We start from the raw sequence: 23,181 nt of genomic DNA, 5'->3' as shown, positions 1-23,181 counted from the left end.
GAGTTCGTGGTCGTCTTTGACGTATTTTTCGTTTAATGATGCGCCAAATGTTCTCTATAGGTGAAAGATCTGGACTGCAGGCAGGCCAGGTTAGCACCCGGACTCTTCTACGACGAAGCCATGCTGTTGTTATAGCTGCAGTATGTGGTTTTGCATTGTCCTGCTGAAATAAACAAGGCCTTCCCTGAAATAGACGTTGTTTGGAGGGAAGCATATGTTGCTCTAAAACCTTTATATACCTTTCAGCATTCACAGAGCCTTCCAAAACATGCAAGCTGCCCATACCGTATGCACTTATGCACCCCCATACCATCAGAGATGCTGGCTTTTGAACTGAACGCTGATAACATGCTGGAAGGTCTCCCTCCTCTTAAGCCCGGAGGACACGGCGTCCGTGATTTCCAACAAGAATGTCAAATTTGGACTCGTCTGACCATAAAACACTATTCCACTTTGAAATAGTCCATTTTAAATGAGCCTTGGCCCACAGGACACGACGGCGCTTCTGGACCATGTTCACATATGGCTTCCTTTTTGCATGATAGAGCTTTAGTTGGCATCTGCTGATGGCACGGCGGATTGTGTTTACCGACAGTGGTTTCTGAAAGTATTCCTGGACCCATTTAGTAATGTCATTGACACAATCATGCCGATGAGTGATGCAGTGTCGTCTGAGAGCCCGAAGACCACGGGCATCCAATAAAGGTCTCCGGCCTTGTCCCTTACGCACAGAGATTTCTCCAGTTTCTCTGAATCTTTTGATGATGTTATGCACTGTAGATGATGAGATTTGCAAAGCCTTTGCAATTTGACGTTGAGGAACATTGTTTTTAAAGTTTTCCACAATTTTTTTACGCAGTCTTTCACAGATTGGAGAGCCTCTGCCCATCTTTACTTCTGAGAGACTCTGCTTCTCTAAGACAAAGCTTTTATAGCTAATCATGTTACAGACCTGATATCAATTAACTTAATTAATCACTAGATGTTCTCCCAGCTGAATCTTTTCAAAACTGCTTGCTTTTTTAGCCATTTGTTGCCCCCGTGCCAACTTTTTTGAGACCTGTAGCAGGCATTAAATTTTAAATGAGCTAATTAAGTGGATAAAAGTGTAAAATTTCTCAGTTTAAACATTTGCTATGTTATCTATGTTCTATTGTGAATAAAATATTGGCTCATGTGATTTGAAATTCCTTTAGTTTTCATTTTATTAAAATTTAAAAAACGTCCCAACTTTTCCGGAATTCGGGTTGTACCCGAAATTACCTTTTTTTCCCAGGAACTCCCCCCCCCCAGACCTGTTGCTTTCTGCGTTGCCCCCGCGGTGTAAAGTACCGGGAAGATTAGGCAAATAGACTGGTGACGTAGGTCTGCGCGCGTTTCTCAATACAAAGTGCGCTGATTTTGGACGTGCATTCTCGGTAGCGCGGACTTTGTGCATTCGACTCGGGAGTGTGATGTCCGCGACGACATAAGTCCAGTAAATCTGCAAACAGCAGCATATACTTGATAACTTCAGTCAGCTGACCATGGCTACTATTTTCCTCTCTGTATATTTACAATAAAACGAAATAGGATATCAAATACCACTGCCTCCTTTCGTTTTCATTTAAGCATAATAACAGCTGCAGAAATGTTCTTAGTTCAGGGATATGTGTACAGCCTTTACAATGAAACGAAATATTATATATTTGCCTTTTTTATTTTCATTTTAACATATAGATAAACTGAATACAGGCCAAAGATAACCTGTTAGATTTACCCAAAACGAATTATATTTTATGTTTAACCACTAAAGAGACATCAGAGCCAGCGGCACACATCAGAAGGTCTAGCCGAGGAGAGGCTGCTTCTCGGCGGATACATGAGGACTGAGCTCCCGCTGATCGCGTGGAGTTCACCGTCTCTGAGATCGGCGAAACACATTTTTAAATAGGCGCTGTCTTTATAAATAAACCACAGATTTGAGTTTTAAACAACTACATTCTCGCCTGAAATACTTTTAAAATTACATTTCATGACACAATAACAGTAATATTTTGAAAATGATCTGAAAAAATGGTGGTTGAACTCAACCAATGCTGCGTGAACTCAACCAATCAGGATGTTTAGCGGCCAAGTCCCGCCCCCGAAAGTTAAGGAACTTTGAAAAAGTACCACCTTGCCAGCGGGGACTTTCTGAGGGGCATTTTTTTACCCGGAACTTTATTTAGTTCCTGGTTCCTGCGGTGGAAACAGACCAAGTACCAGGCCAAAGTCCCTAGTTCCTGGGTAAAGTTCCTGCGGTGGAAACGGGGCAATTGCTAAAAAGAAAGAGTGCACCTTACCCGGATGATGCACTTAAATTACCAAAAAACAAAGTGTGTAAGACTGAATACTTCATGCACTCAGCTGTCACAGCGTTACTTACGTATCTGCTTATAAATGATAGCATAACCTTATAATTCATACACTACATACTTGAGTGTAGTGCATAAGTGTACATGAGGTGTGTGTATAGTGTCTCATTCGTGACACTCTTGAGTCATCTTTCAACATTTTGCATTTTCAGAAAAACTCATTTATTTTGCATAAAACTCTGACATCCCATGAGACAAAAAGTTGTCAAAAGAATTTTGATTTTCCAGATCTTTTACAAAGTTATATGCTAAATATATACTGACTCTTTGACCTTATATGTGTCCCTGCAGCACAGAAGCAGTCATCAGTAGCACAGGTATATTTGGAGCAATAGACAACAATACATTGTATGAGTCACAATTATACATTTCTCTCTTATGCTAAATATCATTAGGATATTAAGTAAAGATCATGTTAGATGAAGATATTTAGTAAATTTCCTACTGTAATTATATAAAAACTTCATTTTTGATTAGTAATATGCATTGATAATAACTTCATTTGAACAACTTTAAAGATGATTTTTTCAATATTTAGATTTTTTTTAGCTCTCTCAGATTCCAGATTTGTATCTCAGACAAATATTGTCCTCCTAACAAACCACACATCAATGGAGAGATGATTTATTCAGCTTTCAGATGAAGCATCCATCCCAATTTCAATATATTGACTTTATGACTGGTTTTGTGCTCCAGGGTCACGTATGCGCTCATGACGTCACGACCCAGCAGCTCTGCGCATGTCCAGCAGAGGGTGAGCGCGCTCCTGCTTCAGCTCTGTCTGTCAGACGAAGAAGAGCATCACATGTGAGGTTTCGAGAGAGAAGATAGCACGCTGTTTTCGGAGTTAAACCGCACACAGTGAGCAGCAGGATGAGTGTGTCCATGCCGCAGAAGCGCTATTACCGGCAGAGAGCGCACTCCAACCCCATCGCAGACCACAGCTTCCAGTAGTAAGAGCGATCTCTCCACGTGCTCTCTCTCTCTGTGTGTGTGTGTGTGTGTGTGTGTGTGTGAGAGAGATGATGATGATGATGATGATGATGATGTTGTTGTGTGTCGGTAGCCCGGTGTGCCCTGAGCAGATGGACTGGTCTCAGCTGTACCCGGAGTATTTCCGGCCGCTGGGCGGAAGCGGGAAACCGGACAAACACAACGCGCAGGTGGAGTTCGCGGACATCGGCTGCGGATACGGAGGACTTCTGGGTAATCTGTACTTACTTATTTAACATTGGGTTAATACAGGTGCTGGTCATATAATTAGAATATCATCAAAAAGTTGATTTATTTCACGAATTCAATTTAAAAAGTGACTTGTATACTTGTAAACTTGTATATTATATAAAGAAATAAACATTTGAAATATATCAGTCTGTGTGTAATGAATGAATATTATATAAAAGTTTCACTTTTTAAATAGAATTAGTGAAATAAATAAACTTTTTGATGATATTCTAATTATATGACCAGCACCTGTATAAAGTTAGAGAAGCACCAATTGCTGTTTCCTTGGCCGATTCCGATTTTATTTAATTTTTTTAAAGTGTTACCTGCTGATACTGAATTTTGCCAATTCCGATCTCTTTCTAAGAACTATAATTGATAACATATGCAAAAAACAAACAAACAAACAAACAAAAATAGACAAACAACAAAAAAATTTCAATGCAAAAATGTATTGACATAAAAATTTATTAAACCGTACAATTGCCCCAATCTTGGACTAAGTTACAGCTATTTACACTGCAAAATTTCAAATGCATAAAGAATTTCATAAAAATTATTGGTTTAAAATTTTTTTTAAAACTCAAATAAGAAATGTTGGGCAAAACATGTAAAGAGAGTTTTAAATATGAAACCAAACCACCAGTAGGTGGCGCCAAATGACTTTTAGTCGTTCATTCAACAGATTGGTTCAAACAGCTGATTCATGCAGAAAGAGACAAGGGTCTACTGTCTTTATGAACAGTTTACTGAATCATTGACTCGTTCAGTAACAAAACACTGCTGTGTGACTCAGAGACACAAAACACTTCTGCTGTAGCCATGGTAACTGAGGCTGAAATCAGACCAATCAGCTGTGAGCAAAGAACAAATGACCTCATGCAGCGAATGGCAGGGCATTAACAGGAATATACAGCAGTCAACCAGGGGCGGATTGGCAATCGGGAATACCGGGAACAATCCCGAACGGCCGGTCCATTTCAGGCCGGACCGGCTGGTGGTCAAAAAGTTTTTCATATATATATATATATATATATATATATATATATATATATATATATATATATATGATACGCGAATGGCCGGTCCATTTCAGGCCGAACCGGTCGGTGGTCAAAAAGTTATTATTTATTTTTTTTTTATGATACGCTACCCGGCCTGGCCGGCCGCTCAGCTGCAGCGGAACCTGAGCGGAATGCTTGTGTCTGTGTGTGTGTGTGTGTGTAACAGACCGGGCCAAACCAATACTTCCAATCTTGAGGGGGTATACGAGCGGCCCCTCCCACTTAGACTGATCCTCGTTTTTCCTGACATCCGATTGGCTCAAAGGCGCCGATCAAAGGAGTTTACTTTTGGTTAGGTTTGGGTTTGTGTGAATAATTTTTTTACAGTCTATGGTGTGAATGCAACAGAGGCAGACGGTAAAAATGGTGAAAAGAAGAGAAAGAAATGGGTGGGCCGAAAAAATAAGAATGAAAAAGAAAAAAATTTTGGCACAAGAGGCAGCTAAATGCGCCAAATTAACAGACCTTTTTCGCAGTGAAAAAGGTGTTGTGGCAGGAGGTGCAGATGAGGAAGGATCCAGCAGCATGGACAGGACAGGTGCACGATTAGTGCAGATAAATAGCGTGAAAAAATAGAACCAGGCCCTTAAAGCAGACACTGTAAACTGTGTCAAAATATATGTTTTCTGACCTTCATCAGCTCCTGTGGCAGATGATGATAGTGAGGACGGAGGATCAGGAGAGAGATGAGAAAGTGTAGAGCCTGCGGTAAGCATAACTACTTTCAAAACACTTAGGCCATGTCATGAGTGTAGATTATTTCCACATCTGCATAGTTGACGATTACCGCAATTCACTAGAAATTTAATAAGAGGCGTTTGTAAACCATGTTTTCCGCCAAAATAAAAGCTTGATGCAGTTTGCGTCAAAATAAAAGATCATGTGTTTATCTCTTTCAAGTATAGAAATTGGTACAACTAATTAAGAAAGTTTCCTTTATTTTTTTGTGCATTTGTTTTACAAAATATGGCTATTACTGTCATTGGATTAATATTATAACTATTATGTATAGGTGTAATGTAAATAGACACTGTAACTAAAAGAGGTTTGTATTTTTCTTTGTTTAATTTGCACACTGAATATGGGTTGGAGCTTTTAATTTTGAACTCTCAAAGTGCACCAGATTAATGAATTTAACATTAAAATGCACACAATTTTCTCACGGGGGGCATGCCTTCGAACCCCCCTAGAAGAACAGAGGACACACCACCATAGTTTTAACAAAAATCCTGTAAGAAACACTGGTATTGCTATGCCAGATCCGCTTATAGCTTGTTTTAGGATTCACCGCTGTGGAGTATAGTTCAACTGTATTAATAAATATAACATTTTGACTTATTTCATCTGTTAACTCTCACTCGTTCCTATACTCACTCATTACATGGCATAAGTGGTTTTAATGAATAGGCGTTGGTATGCATATAATTAAGGGCGTGCAAAGATGGGTGGTGTTTATGATCATATAGTGGGCCGGTCTGGGCAAAAATGCCCGGGCCGATTTTTTGTCCCAGTCCAGCCCTGCACTCAACAAGAAGGGGATCAAAACCTTTAATTTAAACTGTTCTAAAACCAAAATTCGTTCATGTCTTAATGCAACTTTGATTAATTGTTTAGATCCACTTCAAATGTTGACCCCTGTATATTCATAATGACATGAAAAATAGTATGAATACAGACAAGAGTAACACACAGTTAGTATGAGAAAGTGTTATTATTATTTTTTTCCATTAGGAAAAAGAAGACTATCATACATTTTTACCATGAAATACAAAGGAAAAATGTAATTCAGCATTATAATAAGTTTGTATAACATAAAATCTTGTCAGGCATCTATCTAGAACAAGAATCGTTAGATGACGAAATAAATAAAAAAACACCCTTTTTAAGGATCACTGCATCAGGTAAAATACGAATTAATTGTAATTTTAAAATCTTTAATAATCTTTGACACTATCTTTCAAACCACTAGGTTATACCTGTTTATCAGCAAGACGTTTTTCATTATTATAACTCACTTTCTTTTTATTTATTTTTTTAAATAAATACAGGTCAAAATAAATCTTTACAAAAGCTGTTTGAAACATTAGACACTTGCATTTAATATGCATGTGTAATGTTATGCTTTTGTCGTCTAATTTAAAAAAACAGCTCAGAATGAATAAGTGCACAGAAGTGGAGTCACTGATTGTATTCATAGGGGTGTGGACTGATTGTCATTGGTCAATGTAGTTACATCTTAGAGCTGCAAGAGGGCAACACAACTGCCTCACAGAGCTCGAGTCAGGATCAGTGCGATCTCCTCCTCATCACAGGGAGAACTGGTCTAAACCTCACAGTCTTCCCATCTTAACTCATAGGACTGTATAGTAAAACAAGAAGTGGATGTTTGTGGAAATGTAAGCATCAAATCTCTAAGGCTTGTCACGTCAAATCAAACTGTAGAAGCTTAAATCCTGTCAAAAACCAAAAGTTGGTTACTTTGCAAAAATATGATCATTCTTTTTTCGTTTCGTTTCGTTTCGTTTCCCCCTATCAAAACAAACTGAATACCTGTCTGAGAGTAATTTTCCCTTCTGAATGATCTGCACTGGCACATAATGCAACAGAGACTGCTCAAATATGTTCACTGTGTGAAAATAACGTAAGAGTACTGCCATCTTTCCGAAGTCATTCTCATCCTCCTGTAATCTGGCTCTGAATCTCCAAAATAGTGGATTATCCGTGACATTTAATTATAATTTGATTATTTTTCCTCCTGTTGAGGGACCGCTGGTAACTCTGGCCTAGTGTGCAAGGAATGACCCATAGCTGTATCTCAAATACAGAAAGAAATAAATGCAAATGAAGAAATAAAGAAGCCACAGCATGTTGAAAAGAACCGGAGGCCAAAATGTGAAGGGTTGCAAGTTTTGATAGACCTACTAGAAGTACTAATACACTAGTATGCTGATGAGCAACAAGTGAATAGTGCTCTTTAACAGGTATAACAATGATGGCGCCTGTGTTTGGCGATGCGTCTGTCACTTCTCTGCTCTCACGTACATTTGTAATCCTCCTTGTGATATTACTTGTGTCAACCCTATCAACCACCAGCTATGTCTCTGCAATCATACGATACGATCGGGCCGCGTTGTTCCGCATTAAGGCACATATGCAGGACTTGTGTATTACCTGGGACAGATATTATGAGTTTTTCCCTCCAAAACTGGAGTGCCAAGCGCCATCATCGGAATACCTTCTGCTTACTCGGCGCCGTGGCAGGAGAAGGAAGCGGGGATCCAGGGCTGGGGTTCAAGTCTGGAGGAGAAAGTGGCGATCCCGTGGATTTTCTCCCGGGCCGAACGGATCCAGAGCCCCCGGGAGTGAGCGGTGCCTGAGGCCGGTTCCGGTTCCATCGTCACCTGTGTGGTGCACCTCTGACCGGATCTTCCCCACCCGTCCCGCTTGCCATCGTGCACGCCGTCAGCGTGGCCTGTGCCCGGTTACCTATCGGACGGATCATGCCATCCAGCCTGCCCCAGGACAGCCCTTGTCATGCACGCGCACTACCAGGATTACACTTATCAACGCGCGCTCCATTGCGAACAAGGCTTTTACTTTGAATGACCATTTCACTAATGAGAACTTGGATTTTATGTTTACTACGGAGACTTGGCAGCGGGAGATTGAACACTTTCATCTTAAAGAACTATGCCCCCCGGACTGCTCCGTGTTTGGGACTCCTCGGCTCGCGCGACGTGGAGGCGGTCTTGCGCTGGTCTTTCGGGACTCTTTCTGCTGCAGCTTGACGGACACAGCTTCGTTCGACTCATTTGAGATGCAAATGTGTAAGGTTGGGAAAACACACTCCTATTACTGTGTTTTAGTTTACCGACCTCCTGGTCCTGCACGCACATTTCTTGATGATTTCAATGAGTTTTTAACGTCTATCATAAAACTAGATAGCGTTTTAGTCCTTGGGGACTTTAATTTGCATATTGATGATCCCACTTGTTTGAATGCAGCTGAATTGTTGACTACCATGGACTCGTTTAATTTTGTACAGCACGTTTCTTCCCCCACCCATAAAAAAGGTCACACATTAGATTTGGTCTTCTCTTGTGGCCTAACCATTGATAAACTGAGTGTGGAGGATTTTCTAATTAGTGACCATTGTTGTATATCTTTTAATTTGTCACTTATCACGATGCCTACTGTCTGCAATGTTGTAACACAAAAACACATCATTAGTGAGACAACACTTAGTGATTTCTCTGCCTCCTTTGACTCTCGCTCCTTTGTTGATTGTGATGATGTTGATTCATTTGTGCAAAGTTTCAACAACCACTGTCTGTCGATTTTGGATATGGTAGCGCCTGTTAAAAACATTTCAGGGTCACATAAAAAACCCCTCCCATGGATGAATGATAACATTTGTAGTTTTAGGAGAAAATGTCGTAAGACTGAGCGTCTGTGGAAAGCAACTAAATTGGAGGTACACAGACTCCATTTAAAAGATTTGATACTGGATCTGAATGAACTGATAAAGCAGGCTCGCTCGGCTTATTTTTCCAATCTTATTTCAGGTAATAAGAAAAAACCTAAGGTCTTGTTTGACACCATCGAAAATCTAACTGCACCTTCAGCTCCTCTTGTGCCTGTGTACACTCATGAGGACTGTAACAACTTTTTGTCGTTTTTTGTGAACAAAGTACAAGACATTAGGGCCAGTGTTAAAGTTCCCATAATCACTGTGTGTTCTACTGAATTTTCAATGGTGTTGTCTTGGTCGTCCTTCACTCCTGTCAGCCTACAGGAGGTGAAGACCTTAATAGGAAATATGAAACCGTCTTCAAGCCCTGCTGATATTGTCCCAACACCTCTATTGTTGAAAATGTTTGATATTGTTGGCCCCTGTATGGTAAAAATAATTAACCTGTCACTTGCATCTGGCTCAGTCCCCAACTACTTCAAACACGCTGTGGTAAACCCGATCCTTAACAAGCCGAATCTTGACCCCTCAGAACCTCATAACTATAGGCCCATATCAAAACTTCCATTTATTTCAAAAATTTTGGAAAAAGTGGTGGCAAGCCAGCTGACCTCCTTTATGGAGCAGCACAACTTGTTTGATATTTTTCAATCTGGTTTTAGAAAATTGCACTCCACTGAAACAGCTCTTATTAAAGTCTCTAGTGATGTGATGATGGCAGCGGACACTGGCCGCTACACTGTACTTGTACTTCTCGATTTGACTTCCGCTTTTGACACGGTAGATCATAGTATACTGATCAAACGGCTTCACAATGAGATGGGACTATCTGGATCTGTCCTCCAGTGGTTCTCTTCCTATATTCATGACAGAACCTTTAATGTCGCTATAAACAATGTACAGTCAGATGTGACCAATTTGACCTGCGGAGTGGCACAAGGGTCAGTTTTGGGCCCTATTTTGTTTTTACAGTACATTTTGCCACTTGGTCATATTATGGGTTGTTTTAAGGATGTTTCGTATCATCTCTATGCCGACGATGTCCAGTTGTACTGTTCTTTCAATGATGCTGAGTTCCATCGTTTATCACTGTTTTTAGAGTGTGTGTCCTCCATTAAAGACTGGCTGGCCTCTAACTTTCTGCAGATAAATGCAAGTAAAACTGAAACACTGATCTTTGCTCCAGACCACAAGATCCCGCTGATCAAACAGCACCTTGGCTCTCTTGGCTCCTCTGTTAAATCCAGCCTCAGAAACCTGGGGGTTGTGTTTGACCAGGCCATGTCTTTGGAGATACACTAAAAACAGCTTGTCCGGAAATTCTTTTATCACCTTAGGAATATCTCTAAAATACGCAAAATGTTGTCAAAGAAGGATCTGGAAATTATTATTCATGCTTTTATATCAACTAGACTTGATTATTGCAACTCTGTTTTTACCTTCTTGAATAAGTCAGCCTTGAACAAACTGCAAATGGTTCAAAATTCTGCTGCTAGACTTCTAACTGGTGCCCCCAGAAGGTCTCATATCACTCCCGTTTTATTAGCTCTCCATTGGCTCCCTGTACAATTCAGGATTGATTTTAAGATTTTAGTGTTGACTTATAGGGCATTAAACAGTCAGGCCCCACAATACATCAAGGACCTTTTGACCCCGTACTCCTCAAGCCGCACTCTTCGGTCCTCTGGCCAGAACCTGCTTATGGTCCCAAAAACTCGCTATAAGACCCGAGGGGACCTGTCTTTTCAGTCTGTTGCCCCCAGACTGTGGAATGCCCTGCCTCTGTCTCTGCGTCTGGCAGACTCTGTTGTCTCTTTTAAAAAAGATTTGAAGACTTGTTTATTTAAGAAAGCTTTTGGTTGATGGGTTTTTTCAGTAGTGTTACTTTGATTTGACTTATGTATATACATTTTTATTGTTTTGTTCTACTTTTCTTGTGTACAGCACTTTGTGATTTTATCTGTGAAAAGCGCTTTAGAAATAAACTTTACTTACTTACTAAAGTAAAGTTTTGCTCTCTCTCTCTCTCTCTCTCTCTCTCTCTCTCTCAGTGGCGTTGTCGAAGCTGTTCCCCGAGCAGCTGATTCTGGGTCTGGAGATCCGGGTGAAGGTCTCGGACTACGTCCAGGACCGCATTCGCTCTCTGCGAGCGGCTGAGCCGGGCAGCTTCCAGAACATCGCCTGCCTGCGCAGCAACGCCATGAAGTACCTGCCCAACTTCTTCACCAAGGGACAGGTGTGTGTTTGCAGTGTTTATTAGCCACTGTGTGATGCTTGAGAGAGACCCGCTGTGGAGCTTAGATTGAGAGGTCTCCATCTTTCTCATGAGCAGGGGTTCAGTTGGGCCAGCACCGTCCAAAACTCATCAGAGGACTCTCCTCGTACGCTTTCAACATTATAAGCTATAGTTTTAAACACATTACTCATTCTTACTAACTCGAGCAATGATACGAGGCATATGTATCCTATCTCTGAAAGGAACCGAGTGTCTTTATTGCATTTCAAATTGATCTGATAAAGTAGCATTTATTAGCGCAGCGCTGCTTTGTTTATCCCCTCATCAGTTCTGTTACTGAATGCCAAAAACCACATCACTTTCACAGTTCAAACACACACTTAGAAAAAGATTCATTGAATTTACAGTTTTTTTAAGTTAAATAGATGCAATTAATTTATTTTAGATGCATTTTAATGAACAAATGTAGTTGACTAACTTTCAGCATATATGTATTTTTTTTAATTAAATGTAGCTAAAATAAATTGTTTGCAATCACTTATCTTAAAAAAAAAAGATTTTGGATCATTTTTTCAGTAATGAAATGATCCTGATGCAATGCTTGTTGGGTATAGTGAACCGCAGGCCTGTATTTCACCAATTCTTTGTCTTGTTGTAGCAGATATCATCAAGCCTCGGGACACACCAACAGTAGAATCCACATGCTTTAGTTTCCAAACCAGAATAAATACCTAAACACTTTCCCTACAGCTCTGCCTCGACTTGTCTTCAGGTCTTCTCTGCAGCAGATGTATATTGTGGTGTTTCAACAGCAGCAGGCATCTGATCTACTGAACATTAATAAACCTGGGATATGTCCAATCCAGCAGCACACTCCCTAAGCTATGGACTCGTATATTCAAGGACGCAATACTGAAGCAAAGACATGTTTTATGTGTAATGTCTAGTGCAAAGAAGATTGTCTAGACTTGCAGATGAGGGAAATAAAACAAGCCCTGTATAAGTTCACGGCCCTGCAGAGAAGGGTGAGGAAGATCCATAATGCACCTTTAAAACCAGGGTCAGAGGACAGCTGCGTATAATGTGTAGGATGGGTCAAAAGAGACTCCTAGAAGAGGGTTCAGTCCTCACATCACCAGCCAATCAACTGATCCCATCTGAATCATTATTTCTGGAAAAAAAACTAAAGTTTAGCAAATCAAAGTAATTATCAACATGTAGAAACATGCACAAAACCGAAACAACAATTATGTCAGACCTCTAAAGAAGCCATGAGTTTCCATGAGGGAATAAAATAAAGGTATTTGCAACCTTTGGATCCCATAATTCTGAGTTTATATCTCACAATTCAGACCTTTTCTTATAATTCTGAGAATAAAGTCAGATTGGTGAGATATAAAGTTGCAATTCCCTTTTTATACCATGATGGAAACAAGCTTTCATCAAGGGTCAGTGCATCTCTTCAATTATCAGACGATTTGACCTTTTGTGACGATCCTTTCTTTAATTTTGAAAGGTGATCTTATTTAGCTCTTTCTGTCAAAAATCAGCAGATCTGATCTGGGCAAATCCAGTTTAACAGCTGCTTTTGTAATGAACAGAATGTGTAACTGCAATTGATAAAAAAAGAAAACCAACAACTGCACGAGTGGAACTTCACTGGAATCTTTCAGTGTTACATATTCTTACTTGATAAAAAAAAACAAAGTATCATCTTTCAAATTATATCCATTCATTTATTTTTTTATTTTTAAATGTAAACAATAAATGCTGTTTTGGTGCTCTTTGATGTGGCGATACAAACTGCTGTATAAACACCACAGTTCTAACTAGAAAATTTGAATTAACATTTTATATAAAGAAAAAACGAGCAGTTTTTCCAGTAAACCACTGTTTCGTTTAACAACAGCATGTTTAGTTTTTCCCCTCTGTACCGAAATCATACCGAACCGTGACGTCAAAACTGAGGTACGAGAAGAAGCTCGTTGTAGTCCCTACAAGCCGTAACTATACACATTTAACTAACGTAACTTTAAAAGACTATCTCTCAAACAGGAACATCACACACTAACTAACCTTAAAAAAGTCATTTTCCAATCAACCACAACTTTAAAATGCTTTGTGCCATATTTATTTTGTAGAAAATGCCAGGCTTACATCCTGACTGTAGTGTTGTGTAGTTTTTTTTTCACTGAGTCTATAGCCTCACTTGACTTCAGTCATGCATCATTAAATTGCAATAACTGTGCGCTGAGATGCACAAAGTTAAAGGGACAAAGTCTTTCATAGCTCGAACATCAGTAGCTCCACCGAAACCAAAACATGTCTGTGTCAGGGATATAAATAATACCATCACCACACCTGAACATGACAAGAGGATGAAATGAATGAGACTGAACTGATCCTTCAGAGCCGGAGGGCTTTTGGCATGAAACGTACATGCACAACCCAAAAGCAAACCCACAGTTCTATTTACAGCACCCTTCTTGCTGCTTTCTTTTAGTAAAGCCTTTATTAAAACAAAGTGTGTTTTCCACCTTGTGAGATGGGACCTAAAAAGACAGCCAGAGGCCTTGTTGCTCCCAGTAATTATCCTACAGTTTGTCTTTATTTATTTGGCTAATAAAAACTAGTGTGCAGAGTTATTCTAATATTAGCAGCTGATGTGAAGGCTGTATTCCCCCACTGCGGGCCACAGCAGGAGTGCAAGGTGGTCTCGAGTGTAATAAACGCTCAGAAAGCGGGGAATTCCAGGCCAGCAGCAGGTTAGTCCTCAACCCTTTACACGTCTGCATGGGCTTCAGTGAGCAGAAATGCTGACGGTAGTGTGCAGATCACGCAGTGGATTGGGTTATCTTGCTGCATGTGGCGTTCATTAATATTGATCAGTGATTCCCACTTGGCAGTCTTCACATAATGACAGCCAACTAGGATTCATTTGGGTTTCCTGCTCCAGAGCACAAGCCATCACTGGGTCACGAGGGACAGCAGGTTCTTTAAAGCTGGTCTGTTTCCCTGGAAGCACAGCTTTTGAGAGGCAGAATAGCTTGACAATTTCTGCACAAGTCTTGCGGCAGTGCATTGCTTCTGCACAGGGCTACAGGTCTAAGTTCGGCCTTCTCTTGGGCCTTTGAGGACTCCAGCATGCATGCACAGGGGAAGAGACTCGATAGTCTCTCGAGGAGAAACACATCTGGAATATAACCGCGGTAGAGACAAGAATTAATTAGCTTCAGGTGCACCTTATCACATGCCACCAGTCCTGTTTGCAACTGTGCCCTCCTCTCTCACACCTACTCCCTTTGGGAACCTGGTAAAGGGGGTGATCTAAGAGAGAGTTGGCTGAACATCTGATGCATATTGTACAGAAAATTGCAAAGACTGGAGTTTCAAGTTTAAGAGTTTCATCATTGGATTGGATAAAGTATTCAGGATTTCTGGTGTGTGTCTCGTTCTTTAACATTCTGCCTGGAAACAAAGATGCCATGATCCCAAACCCCCTTAGAAAGAAGAAAATCAGCACGTTTACAACTGTGACAATGAGCGCTTATCATGATCAACTAAATGCTGGATTTTCAAAAGCATGTGAAAAATTCTAAGTTTTTGGCATATAATATTTAAAATATGTCCATAAGTTTTACACACCGGTCTGTTATTGTGGGGACATTTCCACATCCCTAAACATGACGTGGCACAAAACTACCGGTAAACGTGATTGGTTGCTTTACCTGTCAGTCCTATGGCCTCTTGGGCAGGCCTTGGCCATTCAAAGCAGCAAAGGATCCCAGACCTTCTGCCGTGATTTCAGCATGGGGCTCAGGGTCCAGTGAATCTGGTGATACTTGAATCCTTCCCCGCTCCCCTGCTGGACCTACAAGGACAAAAATAGTAGAAACCCACATTGACGAGTACTTGTGTGGGGAAAGTTTACATTATCACTCTTAACACTGGAAAGAAAAAGTGCAGACACTAGATAAGGATGTATCTTTCTAGTGAGCCTGTGTTTGTGCACACTTGATGTGTTCCAGAAGGGTGAGAACAATCATGGCCACCATATTGAGTGGCTGTTTTAAACCAAGGTGCTCAAACCTGGCCACTGAAGGATTTCAAGAGGTACAACTAATCAGCACTTTGCCACCAAATGTTACATTATTTGCTTTATAGTCCCCAATATAAAGCTTTTCGTTCATTGCTAATAGAAGTAAAAATAAGCTGCACTCTACAAAAAATGATGGGTTAAAAACAACCCAACTTGGGTAATTCGGCAACCCAGTGCTGGGTAAATAATGGACAGAACACGTTAGGTTATTTTGACTCGGCTTGTTGGGTTAAACCAGGGGTGCCCAAACTCAGTCCTTGAAGGCCAGTGTCCTGCAGAGTTTAGATCCAACCCCAATTAGACACACCTGAACCAGCTAACCAAGCTCTTACTAGGTATACTAAAAAACCCTTAGGCGGGTGTGTTGAGGCAAGTTTGAGAAAACTCCTGACCTGACCTCGAGGACCGAGTTTGGTCACCTCTGGATTAAACGTTTTTACCCACCATGTTGGGTTGTTTTAAGTCATCTATTGTTTAAAAGTTATTATATCGTGGCTTAAAATGGACTGGAAATTAAAAATCACACAGAATTACTAGAGGCAACATCAACAATCAAAATATGAACATTTATTACACTCTAAAAAATGTTGGGTTATTTTTCTAACCCAAATTCTGGGTTCAGACTGTTGGGTAATTTGGTAACACTTTATTTTGATAGTCCACTTTAGACATTCTACTAGCAGTAAATTAGTAGACTGTCTGCTTAATATCTTCTAACACTTTCTTTGTCAACTTATTATCAACTTATACTAAGCCTAAACCTACCCCTAACACTAACCCTAAACCTACCCAGACAGTCTACTCTGAAAGTTAGTAGACATGTAGTTGCAAATTTCTGAGATTTAGTTGATATGTAGTTGACATGTAGTTACAAAGTTACTTATAGTCAGTAGAATGTCTAAAGTGGACTATCGAAATAAAGTGTAACCGGTAATTTTATTATAGACTGCTGTTGTGCTCACTCTGAAGTTTTGAAAAAGTGACATAAGTATTAACCAATGGGCAGAGGTGGGTAGAGTACCCAAAAACTGTACTCAAGTAAAAGTAAAAGTACTTCTACAAATATTTACTCAAGTAAAAGTAAAAGTACTAGTCTTGAATAGTTACTTGAGTAAGAGTAAAAGAGTATCGGATAAAAAATCTACTCAAGTAGTTAGTTACTAGTTACTTCGGGTCATATATACTGAGCCTATTTTTATTTAGATATATAGATAAAATGTATGTAATGTATGTGTGCGTGTATAAATGTATATATTTCATCAGCCTTTACTCCAATTTATGTAATTTATTATAAAACCCTCTGTTTACTTAAGTAACAGATATAGGTGTCATACCATAACATATTTTTAATATGACTGACTTTATATTAAATGTGAATTTAACATTGAAAGTTAATGTGATATAAATATTGCTACTAATCTTTCATTGTTCAGAAAGAGAGCAAATAACATTTACATTATTAAAGATCATTTTCACTGACAGTCTAGATTTCAATCACTCTCAGAAACTCCCATTAAAATCACTGAAACTGTTAACACTGTGAAATCAATATCTTAATTAAAGATTCGTACACACATCTGCACTTTGTTGTTCCTGCGAGAGAATTCGCCAGAAAGAGGTATTCAGTCCGTGAGCGAGTGAAGGAAGCACCGGCATTTCAGCGATGACTCATCTGAACGCCTCTGATTGGCCAATGCTTTAATAAGCTCAAAAGAATCATGTGTGATTGGTTATAATGCGCAGCGCTGCATGAACGCATCTATCTCTGGCTCAGCGCCAGCAAGCGATCACAGATCTGAATTTAGCAGCTGATTATATGACTTGCTGAACGTACTCGCACCGGTGTGATTGTATTCAAATTAATAAAATCTTAATCGGCTATTTTTTGTCTTTTGGAAGCTGCATTCAACTAGACTCCCCTCTGTTATAAGCCACACGTACAACAAACTAATGTCACAGGTATCGTGTACTGTAATCGAATGTAGCCCAAGTTATTACCTGTTAAACAGTAGACAGCACACGCAGTGTTCATCTAATAAGGATCTCCATCGCTCGCAAATTATAGCCTTTGCAGATTTCAATTCAGTGCAGTTCCAGCCACGTTTTCATGCTCTTTCTGTTCTTAAACGTTACAACTCTGAGTGAACCACTTCAGACGCTCAGCGCGTGCGGCAGGGAACTGAACGACTCATTCAAACTGAACCAATTCACTCGTTTGCCAATTGGTTTGATCAAGCCTTTGAACAGAATTGACTCAAAAGAATGAATCATTCGCGAATGGGCATCGCTCATTGCCCAGAGAAATGTAGACGGCGCGTTTGGAATAAACTGAAGCATTTATAACATTTATTGCATTAAGATAAAGTAACGAGAGGAGCGTAACACACAGTAACGAAGTAAAAGTACAGATTTTCCCCCAAAAATTTACTCAAGTAAGAGTATAAAGTACCCATCTTTAAATATACTCCGAAAAGTATTCGTTACCCCAAAAAATTACTCAAGTAAATGTAACGAAGTAAATGTAACTCGTTACTACCCACCTCTGCCAATGGGTCCTAGTGACAGTACAAAAAAAATCTATAAATCAATCAGTCATTATGACACCTTGTAATTATTTGTAAAATTTAACAAAAAAAATATACACTCACCTAAAGGATTATTAGGAACACCTGTTCAATTTCTCATTAATGCAATAATCTAATCAACCAATCACATGGCAGTTGCTTCAATGCATTTAGGGGTGTGGTCCTGGTCAAGACAGTCTCCTGAACTCCAAACTGAATGTCAGAATGGGAAAGAAAGGTGATTTAAGCAATTGTGAGCGTGGCATGGTTGTTGGTGCCAGACGGGCCGGTCTGAGTATTTCACAATCTGCTCAGTTACTGGGATTTTCACGCACAACCATTTCTAGGGTTTACAAAGAATGGTGTGAAAAGGGAATAAACATCCAGTATGCGGCCGTCCTGTGGGCAGAAATGCCTTGATGATGCTAGAGGTCAGAGGAGAATGGGTCGACTGATTCAAGCTGATAGAAGAGCAACTTTGACTGAAATAACCACTCGTTACAACCGAGGTATGCAGCAAACCATTTGTGAAGCCACAACACGCACAACCTTGATGCGGATGGGCTACAAAACCACAAGAGCCCACCGGGTACCACTCATCTCCACTACAAATAGGAAAAAGAGGCTACAATTTGCACGAGCTCACCAGAATTGGACAGTTGAAGACTGGAAAAATGTTGCCTGATCTGATGAGTCTCTGATGATTTCTGTTGAGACATTCAGATGGTAGAGTCAGAATCTGGCGTAAACAGAATGAGAACATGGATCCATCATGCCTTGTTACCACTGTGCAGGCTGCTGGTGCTGGTGTAATGGTGTGGGGGATGTTTTCTTGGCACACTTTAGGCCCCTAAGTGCCAATTGGGCATCGTTTAAATATCATGGCCTACCTGAGCATTGTTTCTGACCGTGTCCATCCCTTTATGACCACCGTGTACCCATCCTCTGATGGCTACTTCCAGCAGGGTAATGCACCATGTCACTAAGCTCGAATCATTTCAAATTGGTTTCTTGAACATGACAATGAGTTCACTGTACTAAAATGGCCCCCACCGTCACCAGATCTCAACCCAATAGAGCATCTTTGGGATGTGGTGGAACGGCAGCTTCGTGCCCTGGATGTGCATCCCACACCTCGTTGAGTCAATGCCACGTAGAATTAAGGCAGTTCTGAAGGCAAAAGGGGGTCAAACACAGTATTAGTATGGTGTTCCTAATAATCCTTTAGGTGTGTGTATGTATATATTCATTCTAATTATTCCGGCCATTAGAAAGTTATGGGTTGTGCTCTATTTAATAGTATGTACACCTACTTGTACCTACAGTGTGCTTATTACAAATAACTCCTCTCTGTCATTCGCAGCTCAGCAAGATGTTCTTTCTCTTTCCGGATCCACACTTTAAGAAAACCAAGCACAAGTGGCGCATTATTAGCCCTACATTACTGGCGGAGTATGCATACACACTCAGAGTCGGGGTAAGAGCACTTTCCTCTTTAGCCATTTGAGCCATTTAAAACCAAATGAATGCACGATGTCGAGCACAAGACTTTAATTGCCAGCACATTTTGCACCGGTTTAAATCCTTAATTTACCCGCAGCACTGACCTGAAAGCACCTCCCTCCCGTAGTCAGAGCAGTATAGCTTTCAGTCCTTTAATGTGTAAATGCTCTTTGTTAGGCCTTGTAGAGCAGCCATTTTTATTTATTTGCTTTACCTTAGTGTTATTCATATGGAATGACAGGAAACGTGTCATACTATCTCTGTATGGCCTCTCGTGTGGCACATCTGTCTGAAGGTGTGTGTGTGTGTGTGTGTGACCGCGCTGGGGGAGGTCGATGAGAACAGAACAATGCCAGGCTTGTGTTTGTGATGGTGGGTTATTAATACAGACTGACTGCACAGTCAGCAGTCTGAGCGCTGTGCCCCGCTGGGGGGGAGCAGACGTCTGGAGAGGCCAGAGAAAGACAGAAGAGACACTTCAGCAGTGTATATGGAGATCTGGCCTCAGTGAGGATGGAAGCGGTGAGGACAAAGGTAAAATGATGTGTGCTGAGACTCAATTAACGTCAAATAAAGTTTCCCACTGCTGGTAAGAGCGAAGGGGCTTCCTGAAGACCTGTGTCACTTCCCAGAATCTTATCTTCCGATTATTCTGTCTGCGCTGTCTACAGAGTAAACGCCAATGACACTGCCGATAAGATCCCGTGTTTGCTGTGCTGCTATTTTAACCCTCTCTGTCATGGAAATCTGTTACAGTTCAAAGTATTTAAGGCAGGACCGTGGCATTGATTTTCATGTACAATGTGCTGGGCAAGAGTCAAATCAATAGTTCAGATGAAGCGATGCAGAGGTGTGTGTCGTGTGTGCGCGTCCTGAACGGCTCTGCAGGGAAATTCTCATTTAAAGGGGGCATCGGATGCTAAATTAACACTTACATGTTTGAACATAAATGTGTGTTGCCAGTGTGTGAACACAACAACCCTATAAGGATAAAATCCACCCAGTGGATTCGTCACCTCACTGCAGAGAGGGGCGGGGCCAACAGAGCTCATTAACATTTAAAGAGGCAGGCACTGAAACTGCTTGCTGAAAACAGCTGATTTTGACAGGGTAAAAGGGTGTTGTTTTACACAATCTTTGAAAGATTTTAACAAACAATGTTACAGACTTTTCATTAAGACCCTAAAGAATTAACTTGTGGAAAATGGGCATCTGATGACCCCTGTAAACATTCAGTGAATGAACGTGTGGTGGCCAGTCCTTCAATGTGTGTTCTTGGTGTTCCTGTGCAGGGTTTAGTGTACACAAACACTGATGTTGAGGAGGTTCACGACTGGATCGTCAAACACTTCAGCGATCATCCTCTCTTCTGCAGAGTGACTGATGAAGAACTGGTACGTTTATCTCGACTTAAGGCCCAAGACTTCATTTATTAGGCCTGAATTCCTGAACACAGGAATCGTATTAAAGCACGTTGATTGTATTTGTGTGTGTCGGGTTGGTTAACGTGATATTTGGGCTGATTGCGTCGCAGGCTGATGACATCATCATTAGTCATCTGGGAACATGTACAGAGGAGGGAAAGAAGGTCCAGAGAAACGGAGGCAAGAATTTCTTAGCAGTTTTCCGGAGAGTGGAAGATCCTCAAACGTGACGCTCCACGGATGAAGCCGTCGCACTCTTCTATTTCCAATGATTTGATTATCAGCAAGCAAAATGAACACTGTTCGTGACATTTTCTTTATAATAAATGTTTGTTATATTAATTGCCTCTCTCTGTTTCTTGTGTCTGAACTGATTATTTTCATATCAATGCAACTAAACACATACTTTATGATCCTTTTGAGTTTCCTGAACACAGTACTGAGAGTTTCATTATGCTGCTTCTGTGGTGTTCTCATACAAACACACACACATAAGCAGTGAATGGGTGCCGTCAGAATGAGAGTCCAAACAGCTGATAAAAACATCACAATAATCCACAGCAGTCCATCAGTGAACATCTGGAGAAGACAAAAGATGAAACACATCCAGCATTAAGATGTTTTTAACTCCAATACACAGAGTCTATAATCCATAATAACACTTCCTCCAGTGAAAAAGTGTTCTGGTCTGAATCAGGAGAGAAATCTGCACAGATCAAGCAGCGTTTAAACAGCTCTAAACTAATATGTGAGAGACAACAGCAGATGCACTTTTTCACTGGAGGAAGTGTTATTATGGATTATAGACTCTGTGTATTGGAGTTAAAATCATCTTAATGCTGGATTTGTTTCATCTTTTGTCTTCTCCAGATGTGAACTGATGGACTGGAGTGCTGTGGATTATTGTGATGTTTTAATCAGCTGATCTTGAGGGTGAGCACATTTCCAGCATATTTTATTTTTTTGACCAAACTATTTTTTAAAGAGCATTGGCAAAATCCAAATTCAAAGTTTCTGAGATCGCTGCAGCACACACATGTTGGTATGGTCACATGTACCTGAGCAATGACAGAGTAAATGTTTGCACATGGGAGCGCTCTTGAGATCAAACACACGTGCGTTCAGACCGCAGGATCCTTGACACGTCTGATGGTCAATCATCTCTCAGGCTGACCGCAGGCCTACAGAACGTGTTCAGTTCAGTTCCTGCTGCTTCTGAATCACATCAGACACATGTTCACACATAAGACCATAAGTCTTATTTCATTTGTACACAGAGTTCAGTTATTTCCAGGAGTCATGACTGTGAGTGTCATGTCTCCTGCTTTGAGCTGCATTACACGTTCAGGAGTGACTCCTAAATTGCATACACATAGCAATTCAACAGATTCATTTCTGTCACTTGCATTTTATATGTAGTGTTAATGAGCAACATCACAAATCCTTGACTTGTTATGATCTGGGATGTCATGAGCAATTCTCATTTAAACTACATATGTTCTCATGTTTTCTAAAACAGCATCTTTTTCTTATTAAAACATCTTTATTTGTGATAATGAGATTATGTTGTTAAAACTACATAATGATCTCATTAAAAAAATTCTCGTTAAAACATTTCAATGCGTGTGAAACAAATATTAAAGCTCTTTTTTTACCCATAATGGAAAAATACACAAAAATCTAGCTTAATTTTCCTCTTTCCGTTTCTCAAACAGAATGAAAGAATAATAATAATAATAATAGTAGAAATTATAATGAAATAAACAGTTTGTCATTTCTCTTTATTTTCGCTATTATTTCTATTTGGTGCTAAATCAAACTTAAATCAATTCAAATCCAGAAATATTCCAAGCCCAGAATCAATTATTCAAAAATAACTAGTTTGTTCTGATCATAATTTAGCCACATATCTTTTAATGAGAAAAATGTCATTTTGACCATGTAACCTCATTACTACAAGAAAATTTTAATCATTTTAACAACTTAACATCTCATTTTATTACGAGAAAAGATGTTGTTTTAACAAGAACAAGACGTAACATCTCATTATTAGGAGAAAAGTAATTTTAACGACAAAAATCCTGTTTTAACGACATAAGATCTTGTTTATTACAAGAAAATATATAGAATTGTTATGAGAAAATGTTGTTTTAATGAGAAAATTGTCATTTTAATGACAACATCTCGTTTTTACAAGAAA

General features: G+C 40.0%; 1 protein-coding gene across 1 annotated transcript; it reads left to right on the top strand.

Moving 5' to 3' along the window:
* Positions 1-3,159: 3,159 nt before the first annotated feature.
* mettl1 (methyltransferase 1, tRNA methylguanosine) lies at positions 3,160-21,323 on the top strand. Its single transcript, XM_059537970.1, has 6 exons — positions 3,160-3,349; positions 3,463-3,602; positions 11,207-11,391; positions 19,418-19,531; positions 20,850-20,951; positions 21,092-21,323. The coding sequence occupies exons 1-6, from the start codon at positions 3,270-3,272 to the stop codon at positions 21,209-21,211; spliced, it is 741 nt and encodes a 246-aa protein (XP_059393953.1). The 5' UTR covers positions 3,160-3,269; the 3' UTR covers positions 21,212-21,323.
* The last annotated feature ends 1,858 nt before the right edge of the window (positions 21,324-23,181 follow it).

This window comes from Carassius carassius, chromosome 44, assembly GCF_963082965.1.
Source record: "Carassius carassius chromosome 44, fCarCar2.1, whole genome shotgun sequence".
NCBI classification, from domain to species: Eukaryota; Metazoa; Chordata; class Actinopteri; order Cypriniformes; family Cyprinidae; genus Carassius; species Carassius carassius.
Note: the sequence above shows the minus strand (reverse complement) of the source record. Positions and strands in the feature narration are given on the sequence as shown.

What these genes read in the sequence shown, in the direction of transcription:
- mettl1 (XM_059537970.1), top strand. Translation starts at nt 3,270, where the DNA reads ATGAGTGTGTCCATGCCGCAGAAGCGCTATTACCGGCAGAGAGCGCAC. An exon ending in GCAGACCACAGCTTCCAGTA is followed by an intron (nt 3,350 to 3,462) that starts GTAAGAGCGATC and finishes GTGTGTCGGTAG; the next exon opens with CCCGGTGTGCCCTGAGCAGA. An exon ending in GAGTGACTGATGAAGAACTG is followed by an intron (nt 20,952 to 21,091) that starts GTACGTTTATCT and finishes ATTGCGTCGCAG; the next exon opens with GCTGATGACATCATCATTAG.